This window comes from Chroicocephalus ridibundus, unplaced genomic scaffold (assembly GCF_963924245.1).
Source record: "Chroicocephalus ridibundus unplaced genomic scaffold, bChrRid1.1 SCAFFOLD_26, whole genome shotgun sequence".
Lineage (NCBI taxonomy): Eukaryota > Metazoa > Chordata > Aves > Charadriiformes > Laridae > Chroicocephalus > Chroicocephalus ridibundus.
The window spans coordinates 388,406-402,849 of record NW_026961775.1 but is presented as its reverse complement, the minus strand read 5'-3'; the positions used below and the strand labels follow the sequence as shown (position 1 = coordinate 402,849).

General features: G+C 53.2%; 1 protein-coding gene across 8 annotated transcripts in view; it reads left to right on the top strand.

The window, feature by feature from the left end:
- LOC134509688 (E3 ubiquitin-protein ligase rnf213-alpha-like) overlaps nucleotides 1-13,319 on the top strand; it is a 43,583-nt gene extending 30,264 nt beyond the window's left edge. For 2 of the 8 annotated variants that reach the window (XM_063322269.1, XM_063322268.1), the window contains exons 43-68: nucleotides 345-465; nucleotides 826-926; nucleotides 1,173-1,346; nucleotides 1,973-2,145; nucleotides 2,227-2,323; nucleotides 2,409-2,523; nucleotides 2,749-2,932; nucleotides 3,302-3,510; nucleotides 3,716-3,817; nucleotides 4,087-4,302; nucleotides 5,101-5,182; nucleotides 5,498-5,532; nucleotides 6,225-6,319; nucleotides 6,501-6,651; nucleotides 6,744-6,912; nucleotides 7,270-7,361; nucleotides 7,888-8,145; nucleotides 8,346-8,481; nucleotides 8,970-9,053; nucleotides 9,309-9,477; nucleotides 9,706-9,901; nucleotides 10,724-10,801; nucleotides 11,050-11,250; nucleotides 11,729-11,818; nucleotides 12,068-12,228; nucleotides 12,682-13,319. In XM_063322269.1, coding sequence (XP_063178339.1) covers nucleotides 345-465; nucleotides 826-926; nucleotides 1,173-1,346; nucleotides 1,973-2,145; nucleotides 2,227-2,323; nucleotides 2,409-2,523; nucleotides 2,749-2,932; nucleotides 3,302-3,510; nucleotides 3,716-3,817; nucleotides 4,087-4,302; nucleotides 5,101-5,182; nucleotides 5,498-5,532; nucleotides 6,225-6,319; nucleotides 6,501-6,651; nucleotides 6,744-6,912; nucleotides 7,270-7,361; nucleotides 7,888-8,145; nucleotides 8,346-8,481; nucleotides 8,970-9,053; nucleotides 9,309-9,477; nucleotides 9,706-9,901; nucleotides 10,724-10,801; nucleotides 11,050-11,250; nucleotides 11,729-11,818; nucleotides 12,068-12,228; nucleotides 12,682-12,874 — 3,682 coding nt within the window. In that variant the 3' untranslated portion in view covers nucleotides 12,875-13,319. Of the gene's footprint in view, nucleotides 1-344; nucleotides 466-825; nucleotides 927-1,172; nucleotides 1,347-1,972; nucleotides 2,146-2,226; nucleotides 2,324-2,408; nucleotides 2,524-2,748; nucleotides 2,933-3,301; nucleotides 3,511-3,715; nucleotides 3,818-4,086; nucleotides 4,303-5,036; nucleotides 5,183-5,361; nucleotides 5,533-6,224; nucleotides 6,320-6,500; nucleotides 6,652-6,743; nucleotides 6,913-7,269; nucleotides 7,362-7,887; nucleotides 8,146-8,345; nucleotides 8,482-8,969; nucleotides 9,054-9,308; nucleotides 9,478-9,705; nucleotides 9,902-10,723; nucleotides 10,802-11,049; nucleotides 11,251-11,728; nucleotides 11,819-12,067; nucleotides 12,229-12,681 lie in introns of those variants that run through there. The other 6 variants (XM_063322270.1, XM_063322273.1, XM_063322271.1 and 3 more) reach the window with 6 other exon arrangements.
- The last annotated feature ends 1,125 nt before the right edge of the window (nucleotides 13,320-14,444 follow it).

Genomic DNA, 14,444 nt, shown 5'->3' with positions numbered 1-14,444 from the left:
AAAGCAGTGAATATTTCACCGTGATCAAATTGCTTAGTTTCAGTGGACTTTCTCCTTGCCTGCTTGATGGTGCAAAAATGCTTTCTGGAGTGGGAGAAGTTGGTCCCTCCAGAGAGAACACCCAGAAACAGGTTGGCAGTTTGTTTGGCCCAAGGTGCGTTGAAACACGCAGCGCAGACAGGACCATGCCATCTCTTTCTCCCTCTAATGCTATCTCAGAAGGTCTTGTGTCTTCAAGTGACCACACACTACCTGGGTTGAGTCACAGAAATACCGGTGGGAAGGGACCTCGGGAGGTCTGTGGCCCAACCAAAGTGGCAGCCTTCGGGGTGTGTGTTTTACAGACATCGCTGGACCTGCACCAACATTGTCTACATGTTGATTGACCACCTGCTGCACAACGAGACACAAATAGAGGAGAAACTCCTGAGGCTTGTGGTGAAGCAGTTCATCTTCCTCTGGAACGTAGGTGTTTCCTGGGGAAGCTCGTGGCTGTGAAGCTTGGGAGGGCTCTTCTCTTCCAGGAGACCTCTGGTCCCAGCTGTAGGGAGGGCTTAGAGATGGGAAGAGGCTGGAAACACCATCCAAGAGACAAACAGTATTTGGATTCAGAATCCAAAATGAGGATTTGAGATCAAGGAAGGCTTCCTTGAGAATTTAAAGAGCTGATCCAGGTCATTTGCCCTCAGAGGTCCTCACAGAGACATCCATGCATGGATCTGCTTAATTCTGCTGTCCAACCCTGTGTCCCTGCAGTGGTGACATCCTCCATGTACCAGAGAGATGTTTCTGCTGAACTTACCCTGTATGTTTGGTTTTTTGCAGCGCCTCTATGCAACCCCAGGATTTGAGCCGGAGAAGACTTTTGATTTGGTGACAAAAGTGCTGAAGAAATGCAATGAGAATGCCGATGTTGTGTATCTGGTGTAAGTCCGAGCTGAAAACCAGTTGAGTTCAGGGTCCTTCTCCATCGATGTGATGTTTGTAAAGGGTAGGGGAAAGCTGATTCTTGAAGCAGTGGTGGGTCACCCCTCACCAGGGAGGCTAGGCAAAAGTGCCCATCCAGCTTCAGCCCCACCCCGAGGTGGACATTAGGCAGAAGCTCACCCACGCCCCTTCCTCAAATCTGGCAGCAACACTGAGCTGCCTCTTCTTTTGGTGGTGTCCCTCAGGAAGGGTGTGAAGGAATGCAAGAGCTGCCTGCGGGAGATCACTGACCCGGCGGAGCTGCCCTGCGGCCACATCTTCTGCACTGCCTGCATCCTGGAGTGGGCAAACAAGCAGTGTAAGATCTGCAAAGAGGAATTCCCAGAGGATTACAGACCCACAGCTTCAGAGGCCACGAGGTATCCCAGTGCTGGCAAAAAAACTGCCTGTCTCAAGTGCCTTCATTTTAAATATTGGGATAGAAGATGCTGGGCTGGAGCTCCTCTGCTGTGAGGACAGCCTGAGAGAGTTGGAGGGAGTTCAGCCTGGAGAAGAGAAGGCTCTGGGGAGACCTTTGAGCCCCTTCCAGTACCTAAAGGGGCTCCAGGAAAGCTGGGGAGGGACTCTGGATCAGGGAGTGGAGCAATAGGACAAGGGGGAACGGTTTTAAACTGAAAGAATGGAGATTTAGATGAGATATTAGGAAGAAATTCTTTGCTGTGAGGGTGGTGAGCCCCTGGCCCAGGTTGCCCAGAGAAGCTGTGGCTGTCCCATCCCTGGATGTGTTCAAGGGCAGGTTGGACGGGACGTTGATCAACCAGGTCTAGTGGGAGGTGTTCCTGCCCAGGGCAGTGGGGTTGGAACTGGATGATCTTTAAGGTCCCTTCCAACCCGAACCATTCTATGATTCCATGATTCTGTGGTGCCTGAACAAATGGCCATATCATCTCCCTGGTTTGTGTCCTGTTCTCTGCAGAGAGAGGGACGCTGTTTCTTTCCTTGATTGGAGGTTGACCATGAGTCTCGGTTTTCTTCTTCCCTGCAGGGAAGCTGTTGCCTGTCACAACAAATTCAGGAGGAAATGCAATTCCTTCTTCGTTGAGTTCATCACCATGTACTTTTTGGGAGACAGAGAGGCACCGTCTGCCAAAATCATTCAGCGACTGATACAGTTTGTGGCTTGCAAACCCAACCCTGAGCATCAGGCAGGGAAAAAGGGTAAAAGAGCCTGATTCCACTACCTGGCTCTGACCTTGCACTCTTGGAAGTCAAATAACGGGTGTCATCCTTCCTTCCTAGTGTACAAGCCAAAAAGTGAGTTGTCACCCTTCGAAGAGTGCATGGACAGCAGTCCTACCATCCAGTCCTCCCTCCTGAAGCTGCTGCTGCGATGCGGGTCAGCCCCGAGGTTGCTCCCAAACCCCATTGCTGAACCCCTCGGCCACGTGGAGGCCAATGGTCTGTGTCCTTTTCTGCCACAGGTTCAACAACGTCAAGGTTCACTTGGAAGAATACCTGTCCCAGATGGAGGAAAAGATACTATCCAACCAAAGTCACGTGGACCACTTCTACTTCATGGTGGTGCACTGTTTGGAGGTGAGTGCCTGTTGGGATGCACTGGGAATCCCAACAAACACCATAACTTGGAGCTACCACCCCAGCTAAAACATATTAATCACATTAATTATCCCCCCTCCACATCTTTTTATGGGTGAGGAGCCAAAGGAGGAGCTCACCTGAAAGATGACGAGAAGGCGCAAGGAGCTGCTCAGTTATAACCCACCTTCAGACTCTTAAAAATTGTTCCCCTCTCTCGAGCAGGATTTTATGTATCCTTCTTCTGAAGAAGACGTCAGCCAGCTTGCTGAAAACTGCCTCTCCACCGCAGACCTGGCTGCTTTCTGCAAGCCCGAGGTCTCGAGGATTAACACCCTCCAGTTCATTGCCCAGCTCCGGCTCTCCATCAGGCACGTGGCCACCGTGCTTGGCAGACGGATGCTTTCCGGTGAGTCCTTTTGCTTAGTGTAGCAGAAGAACTGTGCCTACCCCTAAGGAGGTCTAGAACAAGCCCCCAGAAGGTCTAGTTTTGGAGGGATTGGCTGGAAAATGACTGTTTTTATGAAAATGGAAGTTGTTTTGGACAAACTTCCTAAGTCTTCAGTCCCCAAATGCACTGTGTTCTCCAAGTATTTCTCTACGTATTAAGGCACCCTCTGTACCTTGGCTTGAAGCCATGTTCCAGCCTGTGGGGAGAAGATCCTCCTGCAACCTAGATCCTACTGCAACCTAAAGAGCTGTAGGAGCTGTGTTGGTGAAGGACACATGTGACGTTCCACCACTGGGGACTTGGCCTAATGAAAAACCTTCTTTCCAGCTGCAGATCCCAATGCGCCTGCCACAGAGGGGAATGAGAAAGAGCAAGACCTGGTGAATGCAATGAAGAAGCTGGTGGTGCAGGCTCCAACTCCATGGCCTCAGGTGTTCCTCATCAGAAACCTCTGTGACATCTATGGGCTAGCCTCTATGTGGAAGATCCTCCAGGTGGAGAAGTGGATTTTACCCCAAGGAGTAGAAATTTCGCAGGTGGGTTATTTCTTGAGAGCCTTGTGCCAAAGCTGAGTTGAGGAGGGTAGGATTTGCCGAGCTCAAGCCTTCTTAAATTGACTCACGCGGCTCCCTTCCAGTTGAGGAGAACAACAGGCCCCCGTAAGGTGTAGTCAACCTCCTCTTCATGCCCTTCCACTTGCTTCTTAGGATAGCAATAGCAATGTCCATCTGTGTTTTTCAGGATAGAAGCACCTGGTCAAATACAACACTGATGTTTTCAGTGCTGGACAAAGCACAAAAGCAGCTAAAACCCAAAGATTCCACTGAAAATCAGAGCTTGACTGTGAGTATCCATCGTCTCTATAACAGAAGGTTTCCATGGTTTTTCGTCTGGAATCGTTGGTTGGTCTGGAACTGTTATTTGGTCTGAAACCTCTTGGAAACAGGTTTCCGTCTGTGCTGACGGAGGGCTGCGGCAGCTCCCTGCTGTCAGGGGACACAAATGGGACTTAGCATGAACACTGAAGCTCAGCGGTGAAGCCAGAAGACTCCTCACAGGGAGGTGCCATGCCAGTTGCCTTCACTTACATCTGTTTTGTTCAACTTTTGTAGTCTGTCATGAGACAAATGGAGAACATCCTCCACTTGCCACCTATCCCAGATGAGCTGCTGGAAGACAAACTGAAGAAGATCATGGATGCTTTGGGTGACAGTGAAGACCCAGGCCTGCTGGAGGTGGTCTTCCACACTGCGCTCAGTCTGGCCTTGTATCCAGGCCACATCACTCAGCTCCTCAAGAACATCTGCTTCAAGCCTGAAGTGGTGAAGGTGAGTCACGAGGCCGAGATGCACAGCTCTCTCCACCCCACAGTCCGAGCGCAAGGTCTCCTGGCAGATAGGCTTTGTTTCGGTCAGATTGTTGCTTTGTAGATCAATGTTCCTCTTCCTTCTTGTTCCTTGGGCTGAGAAGTAACTGCGACCATCCAGCCTGGTCTTCTTCAAAAGTGGATGAGATAGATGTATGGTCTTTGGGAAAAGCCCATCTGTCTTCTGACTCGAGGGGAGCTGAGGACCTGGCAGAGCTTTATTGGTGGAGATTAGGTGGTTTGAAGGCCAGCCTGAGCATCCTCCTTCTGCCAAAGGTCTTCCGTCACTCAGATGATGATGAAGACACTCATTCCTGAGCTGGGCTTCCCCTCAGGTCTGTCCATGCCTGAGTTGTTCCGCTTCTTTGAGGGCTGCAGGAAGCAACCAGGACATCATGCTGCTTTTCTTGGAAGTGAAAGCAACAGCCACCTCTAGATCCTCTCCCTTCCCACCAAGGCCGTGTTTGGCCCATGGGGCATTCAGTTTCCAGAATCAAAACTCATAAATAATTAGGACTTTTGGGGACTTTCCTCACATCTGGTGACTCCAGCCTCACGTCTCCCTGACTGATGTACCTTGCTCCCTCACTTAGTCCCCATTCCCTCACCAGAACTTTCTCCCCAGTGACAGTGGCTGTGCAGGAGGACCCTTCCTCCCCACTGTTTGCTTTAGAAGCAGAATTGTTCCTTGGATAGGTGTGATGTGAGCCAGGAAGATGGTTGCCCCACACCTCACTTTGTATCGCGGTTCCTTTCCAAGGGGTCTTACCTTCCCACCATGCCTGGAGACCTGCTTTTTGATGTGGAGAACTGGAAAATTGGTGCAAGAGAGAAGATTTGGAGTAAGTACTGGGGGAATGTTTCTCCGCCCGTGCATGTGGGGGACCCACCAGGAGCCGCCTGAGACTGGCCAGGGGGTGGAGGGAAGGGATTAAAGACTCCTGAAGGCCATCTCTGTCCTTCTGTTGAGTCCTTCTTGACCTCCACCTTGGTGGAGCAATTTTGGGTCCCTTTTTGACAGGCTCTGGGAGAGGCACATGGTGGGGCTGGATGCCGGGAGGTGGAAGCCAGGCCTGTCACCCTCTTGGTGAGCATCTGGCCATCATGTAGGTTGTTGTGGGAGACGACTGACTAACCATCTCCTCTTTCACACGTAGCTTGTCAGTGTGGCTCGTACTGGATTGTCACCGATGTAAGTGTCCCCTTCTGGCTGGTGGTCTTTGCAACTCTGTCTTGCGTTTCTCATTGCATCTCTGTCACCTGCATGGGAAAAAGACAGGCTTGGGATGAGCTTCTCGGGTCTTCTTCTGGCTCCCAGAGTTGCCCGTCACCTTTGCACCATCTTGAAACACATAGAATCATACATCTTGGCCTCTTGGGCCAGCTGTTTCTACTGGGTGGCAAGTGTAGGTGCTCCTCCTGCTGCTCTGTTCCCCTCCTAATGTGGACTCCAATGTCACCTCCGTGCCAAGTGGTCCTTTAGCTGCAAGGCTCAGAAGCCAGCTGGGTTCTTCTCCAAGCCAGCTGGCTCTTCTCCAAGCTGGCTGGGGTCTTCCCCCAGCGAGGCACTAAGCTAAGTGGAGCTGGGACTTGTATCTCCCCACGGGAGCAGTGGAGCAAAGCGGGTGCTTCCAGGTCTTGGTTACTCTCTTGGTTACCCAAATTGATGCCTAGATGTGTCCTGCCAATGGTAGGAAGAATCAGGTCGGCCTGGAGATGTTTGCTCATAGACACACGTCCCCTCCTGCTGCTCGTTAGCTGTTGCAATGTTCCCATGTAGAAAGCCAAAGTCCAGGAGGACATGTAAACCCCCTGGGTGCCCTCAGCTTTTGCTAGATACCTTCAGCACCTGGGTGGGCTTCCAACCTTCTTGTCCCAATGCAGTGTGGACTTCCCATGGAAGTGAAGAAATGCAAGTGTGGTGCCACCGTTGGGGGAACCAACCACAAACCTGAGACAGGCTTCACGCAGAAGGAAATGTAAGTCCACCCTCCCAGCTCCGCAGCCCCGGAGGGCTTCAACTGTCCACCCATCCCTCCCGCAGAGCTATGGGCACAGGGAAAATGCCGCGGCTGGCCAAAGAAAAGGTCTCTGCGTCCCGTGGTCCCACCATGGAACCTAACAAAAGACGTGGTGGGTAATTGCTCTTTCTGAACGCAGCACCAAGGACAAAACGGAGAAAGGGTACATCCTGGAGAGCCCTCTCTCACAGAGGAATGAGCTGGAGAGGTGCCTGTCACCCGCCTGTGTCAGTCTTGCGAGAGCTCTGCTCCATTCATCCCTCCTTCTAGGGGTCCATGCTGACAAAAAGGTGAGCAACCACCATGCCGTGATGGCTCAGCCTAGCTTGGGAGGAGGAGATCTTCTTGAGAGCCTAACGGAGGAACCTGCCCTGTCTCACAGGCAATTCTAGACCTGATGAAAGAGGAACCGGAGGATGTGGAAGAGTTCTTCTGGGGCCACCTTCAGAAAGACATGGCGTGCCTGGCAGAGGCGCTCAGCAGGAACACGGAGGATGCTGTGTTGACTGTCCATCTGTTTCTACAGCACCTGAGCAATGACAACCCAGCAGGTAGGGGGATGCTGGGAAGCTCTGGGAGGTCACCAGCAGGCTTGCAGTGGTTGGGTTTTATCCGGGACCGGTGTCATTGGTTCCTCCTTCCCGGGACAGTCTCCATCCCAGGAAACTGGTGAGAGGACAGGGAGGACCATGAGGGCAGTGAGCTCATCCAAAGCACTCAGCCCAGACCAGCTTGAGGGCATGAGCAGACTAGGAGATAGTTTGCTCCAAGTAGGCATCTGTGTCATCCCTTGGTCCCTCTTATTTCTACATCATCTTACTCCTTGCCGTCAAGGAACACAACAGAACTCCAGGCTTCCCCAGGGTCTACAGGGTAAAAGCTCACGTATTCCATTGTGTCTTCTACAGACAAGAGTGTAGCCTTGAGCATCCTGCATGAGAAAAAGGACCGAGAAGAATGGGAAACCTCTTTCAAAGCCCTGGCTCAGCCCTTCTTCCAGGTACACTTGTGGCCAGCTGCTGCTCGCAGCTATCATGTACCCAAAGTGCTGCTTTGCTGGTGGTCGCGTCCATGTCCAAACATATCTGCTAGGTATGCTTGTGGCCAGCTGCTGCTCACAGGTATCATGTACCCAAAGTGCTGCTTTGCTGGTGGTCATGTCCATGCCCAGACATATCTGCTGAGGTCAAGGTGTTCCCACGTCCAAGAAAAGAGATTTGTCCCCTCAGTTTTGGATCAGGACCTAGTCCTGGTGTGGTGTCCTGCAGAGAGCTGGCTTCTTGGATGCTTTTTATATGCCGATTCAGATCCTCCTTGGAAACCAGTTGTGTTTCTTCCCTTGGAGAAAATCACCTGTGGGTTTCTCCCCGGACAGTTCTGTTCTTGTCTCTTTGGTGTCAAGTTCTCACCATGCTCCCCACATCTCCAGAGTCCTCATTGCTTTTCTTTGCCCTAAGACCCCATGAATCCCCTCAGGCTGCTTTGGTAAGGAGGGGTGGCTCCTAATGACCCTTGGGTTCTTGCAGGAACTGGAGCAGAGCCTTAATTCTGTCAAGGAGCAGAGGATGAGTGAAGGTCCTCATGGCTCCAGCCTTCTCCTGAAAATAGCTTCTGGCCAGACACTACCTTTCCAAGACCTGCCGAGTCAGGGGTTGATCAACCAGCCCTGCATGTGGAGATTTGAACAGAAGACGACCATCCAGACCTTGATGCATTTCCTACAGCAGGAAGTTGGAGAGGGCACTGGAAACCCGTACCCCATTCTACTGGAACTCCTGTCAAAGGTTGGCTTTAGGAACATCCCCTCACTACCAAAGCAAATGGATTAGATTCAGCCTGGTTGGTGTCCATGGGGCACTGGGGTAATTTTTCCCCCCTCCATGTTTCTTTGGAGCATCCAAGCAAGACAAGTCCTCCTCCAGGTTACCCTGTGGTGCCAAATGGGATTCCTGTCCCTTGAATCACACTGAATTTTCTTTTCCAGCTTGAGAACATCCAACATGTCCGACACCTGCCCGACATTTTCCGTCTGCAGAATGCCCTGATCCACTTCTTCCAAAGCAGCCATAAAGGGGAAGACTACACAGTCCGGCAATTCCTGGACCAGCCTGAACTTTCAGGTGCCATATGAAATTCCATCATGCCCAGGACACAGGCATTAGCCACCCCTCAGCACACAGATGCTCCGCTGAGAAGCTGCTGCCACAGTTTGTGTGATGGAGCCAACTCGGCCAACACAAGAGCGGCCCATCAAGGCTGAGCGTGCCTCTGCGGGAGCAGTTTGGGGAGGGAATTTAGGGGAGGGTGGGGGTCTGAGGAATCGAGATGGATCCAGGGCAGATTCTTTCTCCTGGGGCATTTGGGGCTTGGCGAAGTTCTTCCACCATGAGCAAGCAGGATGGGTGAGACAGGCTTTTCAGCTCCTAAGTCACGGTGCCTGGTTGATTGATGTCACACGTGGTCCAACACAGCCCAGCTTGAGCCAGCTCAGAGCATGGTTTGCTGTGACATGTCCAATGATATGTCGGTTGGAGACATCCTTTGACATAACATGTCTCCTGGGAGGATGCTTTGACAGGGCCATTTTCTCCTCTCTCTGTGCCCACAGAGGACCAGCGTTTGGCTTTCAGCAGAGCTATAGAGACCATACGGAAAGTTTGGAGCAATATTAAAATGAACCCATCCAGCTCAGGTACGTGCTCGTCTTCTGGGAAGAAAGAGGGATGTCATGTCCCTCTTTCCTTGGTCATTTCTTCTAGAGATGCTCGCAAGCTGAGCTACTTCTGCAGCTGCCCTTCCTCACAAACGTGCTGAGATTGCTCGATTTCCACCACCTAAAAACAAATTAAAAACCCTCCTGAAAATACAAAAGCTAATAAAAAACCCTTCCAATGAAAGGGTGAATTTCCCCTGGGATCCAGTGGAAGACCATTCAACTCTTTTATAGGCATCACCATCCTGCTGGACCTCTCGCCGAACAACATCAACACCAACACCGCTGTCCTTCATCTCCTCCCCACCCAACCATCTATCAGCCATCTGGTGACCACGTTCCTCATCCAGCTGCAAAACAGCTGCATTGACACAGCCGCGCGGGTGACCAGGGAGAGGCAACGGTGGGTCTGGAGCCACTTGCCCCAGGGCTTCTCCATCTCCTTCAGCCTCCATAAAGTTTCCATGAAAGGTTTTCAGGGCTGGTGTGGGGTTTGCAGGGAGCTGTGGTGGCCAGGCAATGCCATTACAAGGTCCTGGTGGCTTGGTGTTCAGCAAAGCAGGTCCTTGATGGCAGGGTAGGACGAGGCCAGAGTTTCTGTAACCACACAGAGCAACCTTTTCTCTCCCAGATCCATCTCCGCAGAAGAGGTGAAGCCCTCCTCGGTACTGGCCATAACCAAGAGTGATCTGGTAACCATGGCGCTCGCCAACTTGCAGTACGAGATAGATGAAGATGGCACCAAGACAACCTACTTTGACTTCCAAATGCTGCAGCGGCAAGTGGTTCATCGCTTCATCAGCGGAAAGCCCATCATCAAGGCTCAGGTGAGCTCAGCAGCGGCCAGGTTGGCTTGTCCCAGTTCAGCGGTAGGGTTGGGGTCTCTTCCCAGCCTCTTCTATGTGCCTTTCGGGAGTCAGCAGACTCAACTGAAGGCATTGGCAGATGCCTGTTGTGCATCTGTCTCTGTTCCTCGGGTTTTGAAGGACTGCCATGGCCAGAAACCACTTCTGTGGTCATGAAATGGTGGCCTGAAAGGTAGCGTGAAGACCTACAGCCCTGTCTTTTGGGAAGGGGAAGCCACCCTTGTTTCTTTGAGAATGAGGGAGGAGTTGGTAGCTGTCCAAAGAACTTCAAGAGGCATGTTTCAGGGCTACGTATGGTCCCACGTGGGACTCTGAATCACCTTGGAGGAGCACATCTTTGGCTGGGGTTGTTGGTCTCCCTTCTGTGAAAATGAAGCCTGGAGCTGGTGGGAAAAGAGGACTTGAGGACACTAGAACCAGGCTGTCCTGCAGCAACTGGTGTGTGCGTGCACTCCTAAAGGTGGAGATCAGTCCATGCTGGCTGTTCCCAGGACCTTTTTGGTCCTTGGGAATAGCTCCCAAGAGGACTTTATCACCTTGCTGGAGACGGAGGTGAGGCTGCAAGTTCCCCAGGTCCTCCTTCACGGACATGCCTTCCTCCAGCCGTCTGGACACCCCTTGATCTCCACAACCCCACAGTGGCCCCAGGAGGCCATCAATCACCTCCTGCAGAACCCTCGGGGACATCCCATGGGCTCACATGTGCCCAGCTGAGCTTCTCTGCTGGCCCCCATTAAGTGGCACCAGGCATGTTCCTAACCATCTGTTCCAAACCCTTTCCAGACGGCTCCATCCATCGCCCTCAACAATGTTAGGACCCTCCAGGCCACCAAGATGAAAGTCAGGAACCAGCTGTTCCAGGTAGGAAATGGGTTGCTGGTCTTCTCCTCCATCCAGACTCTGAGGTCTCCTTTCAAGTCCCATGACACAATGGGCGCACAGAGACCGGGCAGACATGTGGGAAGACCCATGGCCACCTCAATCAGGAGGCTGGACACCTAGCAGGACCCAGTTCTCCTGCGCTGGGGGGGACAAGCAGGTTGGGAGGGCATCATGTTGTGGTGGTCCCAGCCCTCTCTGGGTCACTTCTATGCCCTTCTTACTGCCAGGAGCCGCTCAGTGTCAACCAGCAGAAGCGCATCATGGAAGAGGCCCGCTCAGTCAATGCCCTCTCCAAGGCCCTGGCCACCCTGAAGGTGGCTGCTGAATTCCTGGCAGTGACAGGTGGTGACCCGGAGCGCCTGCTGTCCGAGTACGTCCAGCAGGACCTAAGGATGGATGCTGATGCAAAACAATTCCACGACGTGCCGGTGGGTGAGGGGCAAGTGGGTAATGGGACCCTCATGTTCTCCCCTTGATGGCCACGCCTGCCACTCTGGGCAGGGCTTCACGTCCCCTGTGGCTCCCACCACCTTCACATACTCTAAGGTCCCCAGATCTGGTGTCCATGAAGGTTTGGGGGTTCCCTGCTCAGAGCAAAGAGGTCCTGGGCACCTATGTGGGTTTAAAAGCTTGGCTGAGTGGTGCCAGGTCTTCATGCTGGGGCCACCAACACCTTGGGGAACACCTTAGGCACTGTGGACATCCCAGAGCACCTCTGTGGGGGACACCGGTGATGTGGGAGCCAAGGGTTGGTAGATGAGCTGGCCTGGATGCTTGAACTGGGCAGTTGAGGTGCAGCCATCAGGGGATTTTGGTGGCCCAATGTGTCCTGCAGGACATGCTGAAGTTGAGTGTGGATATGACCTTTCCAAGGAGCTGAATGCCTGTGCCTCTGTCCTTCTTCAGGTGGTGCCCAACACTCGTCTGAAGCACCTCCTGTCACTGTGGCAGGTCCTGGCAGCTCGCAGGTCCATGCTGTTGGTACAAATGAACCAGGTGAGGGCGAGGAGGTTGCGGGAGTAGATAGGGCTTGCTCCCCTGGGAGGAGAAAGGAAACCCACATCACTGCAGCCAAGCAGCACTTTTGACATCCCTCTCCCTTCCCTGGGGAAAGTCAAGGTCTCTGGCCCAGCCTGAAGATAATCCACTCCTCCTGGGCACTTTCAAGACTGGCTCATGTCTTGGAAGCTCTCTGGCCCTGATACGAGGTTCAAAGACACGAGAGGGTTGTGGTGGTCTTTGCAGGATCCCTTCTGCCTGGTACCCAGGCAGTTCCAAGAAGAGCTGGATGCAAGGGAAGCAAAAGCCCTGGCCTCTGCACTGTCCAACACCAACCTCGACATCTTCCTCCTTGAGCTTCACGAGATGATTATGGTGGCACTGTCCAGATTTGAGCCTGAATATGAGTAAGTCCAGATCATATCCTGGGACAACCAGAGCGGTGGCAGAAGTTGCAGCTTCCTGCAAGGGTTTGGTTGGGGAGGGACCTCGGAAGGTCTCTGGTCCAAATCCTGCCCCAGGCAGGTTGCTCAAGGCCTCGTCTGGTTGCGTGTTAGTGGATCTCTGTCTTTGGAGATGCTCGTCCCAAGGTGGCATCACCCCTGATGGGAAGAGAGCTGATGCCCAACCAGCAGCTGCCCCATTGATTCCTGATGCTGCTGGACATACTGGTGTGACCTCTTGCAGGAGGCGTTGGCCATTGTTAACCAGCAATCTAGGCCACCATTGAGAGCCACCATTGACCAGCAACCTTGATTAAGACAGTTCTTATTGTTGACAGCCATGGCTCGTGGCTGAGGGTGGTGGGACATCCATCCCATCTCCACCCACTCACATCCCCCACTCTACCTCACCCACAGGCTGAAGGACGCCTTTAAATTCTTCCTGGAAGACAACCAAGTCCCTGCCACCTCTGTGGCCACCATCACAGATGCCCTGGACCCAGACATTCCTGTCAAGAACATCCTCTCCGTCTGGAGGACGGCTGCGAAGACCAGCAAGATCAATGTCCCTGCCCACAGCCAGGAGAGGCCAGCCCAAGGCAGACATTAGCCCCCTTCTCACAATGACCCTGCTGGTGGCTTGTCCCCATGGTCACAGAAGAAACATCTGTCCCCTAATCCCAGCTCTCCTGGAGCAGCTTGAGCCGCTGAACCCCACAAATCCTGCTCTCCCACTGCCTGAACTTGGGTGAGAAGCTCTCACCTGGACCCACCACTGCCCCCATGAGAACCCCGAGCATCCCCTCCCCACCAACCCTGCCAAACCACAGCAGGAACCTGGAAAATATCCCTGTGGACACATTCCCAACACCACTATCTCTGTCCTCAGATGGCCAGCTCTGCCCCCTGGCAGCCCCAGTGGTGTGCGAGGTGATGGAGCCCCTCTACCTCCCCAGTGCTGGCCAAGGGGTGCTTCTATGTGTCCTGTGCCCATCGTTGGTGGCCTTCATCCTGCCTTGTCCCTCCTGTCCCTTCCCGCATCATTAAACGCTCAAGAACCCATCTTGGTTTCGAGTTGTTCCCAAAATGGTGGTGGAGGGGACCAACCTCGTGTCATGGGTGTGACTGGACCTTCTAGGGGCCACCATGGGGCTCAAGGGGCCTCCAGAGAGGCGGCGTTGGAGGAGCTGGAAGCCTGAGCCTCCCCACACTGGTCTCTACAACTGGCCAGTGCCAAGAAAGGCCACCCTGCCTGGAGCTGCCCCCAGTGGTCCCAGTGTGCCCCAGTGTCCCCAAGGGTTTGACTTGTGTGGTGAGCTCCTTCCCTCCGTGTTCCTGGGGAAGGAAGTCCATGCCCAAGCCTCCATGCTCTCCACACCCTACAGGTATTTATAGACATTGATGGGATCTCCCCCAGTGTCTTCTCCAAGCTGGACCATCCCAGTGCCCTCAGCCTCTCCCCCTAGGAGAAGATGGTCCAGTCACATCATCATCTTGGTGGCCCTTCCCAAAGGAGAAGGAGAGTTTAAAGCTCTCCTGAAGTCTGGCCAGCTTGTTGGTGAAGACCCACTTGGTCAGGTGAATCTCATCAGCTCCCAAGGGCTTCTCAAAGGTAGACCCATGATCACGGAAGCTCAAACCAGCCACACAACCAGATGCTCCAGGCTCTTCATTATCTTCCCTGGGGTCTCTCCAGTATGTTCATGTCTTTCTCGTACTGTGACTCAGTCCTCCAGGTGTGGCCTCAGCAGAAAAGAGGGGAAGGACCACCTCCCTCCGCCATGAGCCACCTTTGCGGCAAGGGCTCCTGGTTCATGGGCAACTTGGTGTCCACTGGGACCTTTTCTACAGAGATCCTTTCCAGCCAGGTGTCTCCATCCTGTCCTGATCCTGGCAGTTGTCCCTCCCCATGGGAAGGACTTTGCGCTTCCTTTGGTAGAAGCACATGAGACTTCTGTCAGCCCGTATCTCCAGCCTGTTGAGGTTCCTCTGGGTGGCTACAGGGCCCTTTGGTGTCTCAGCTGCTCCTCCCAGTTTGGTGGCACTGGAAAATTTGCAGATGTTCAGCCAGTGGACAACCCACCTCACTGCTCATCCAACTCATACATAAACAGCTTCTCTAGGAAGATCTTATGGGAGACAGTGTTGAAAGTCTTCCTGAAGACCAGGTAGACAACAGC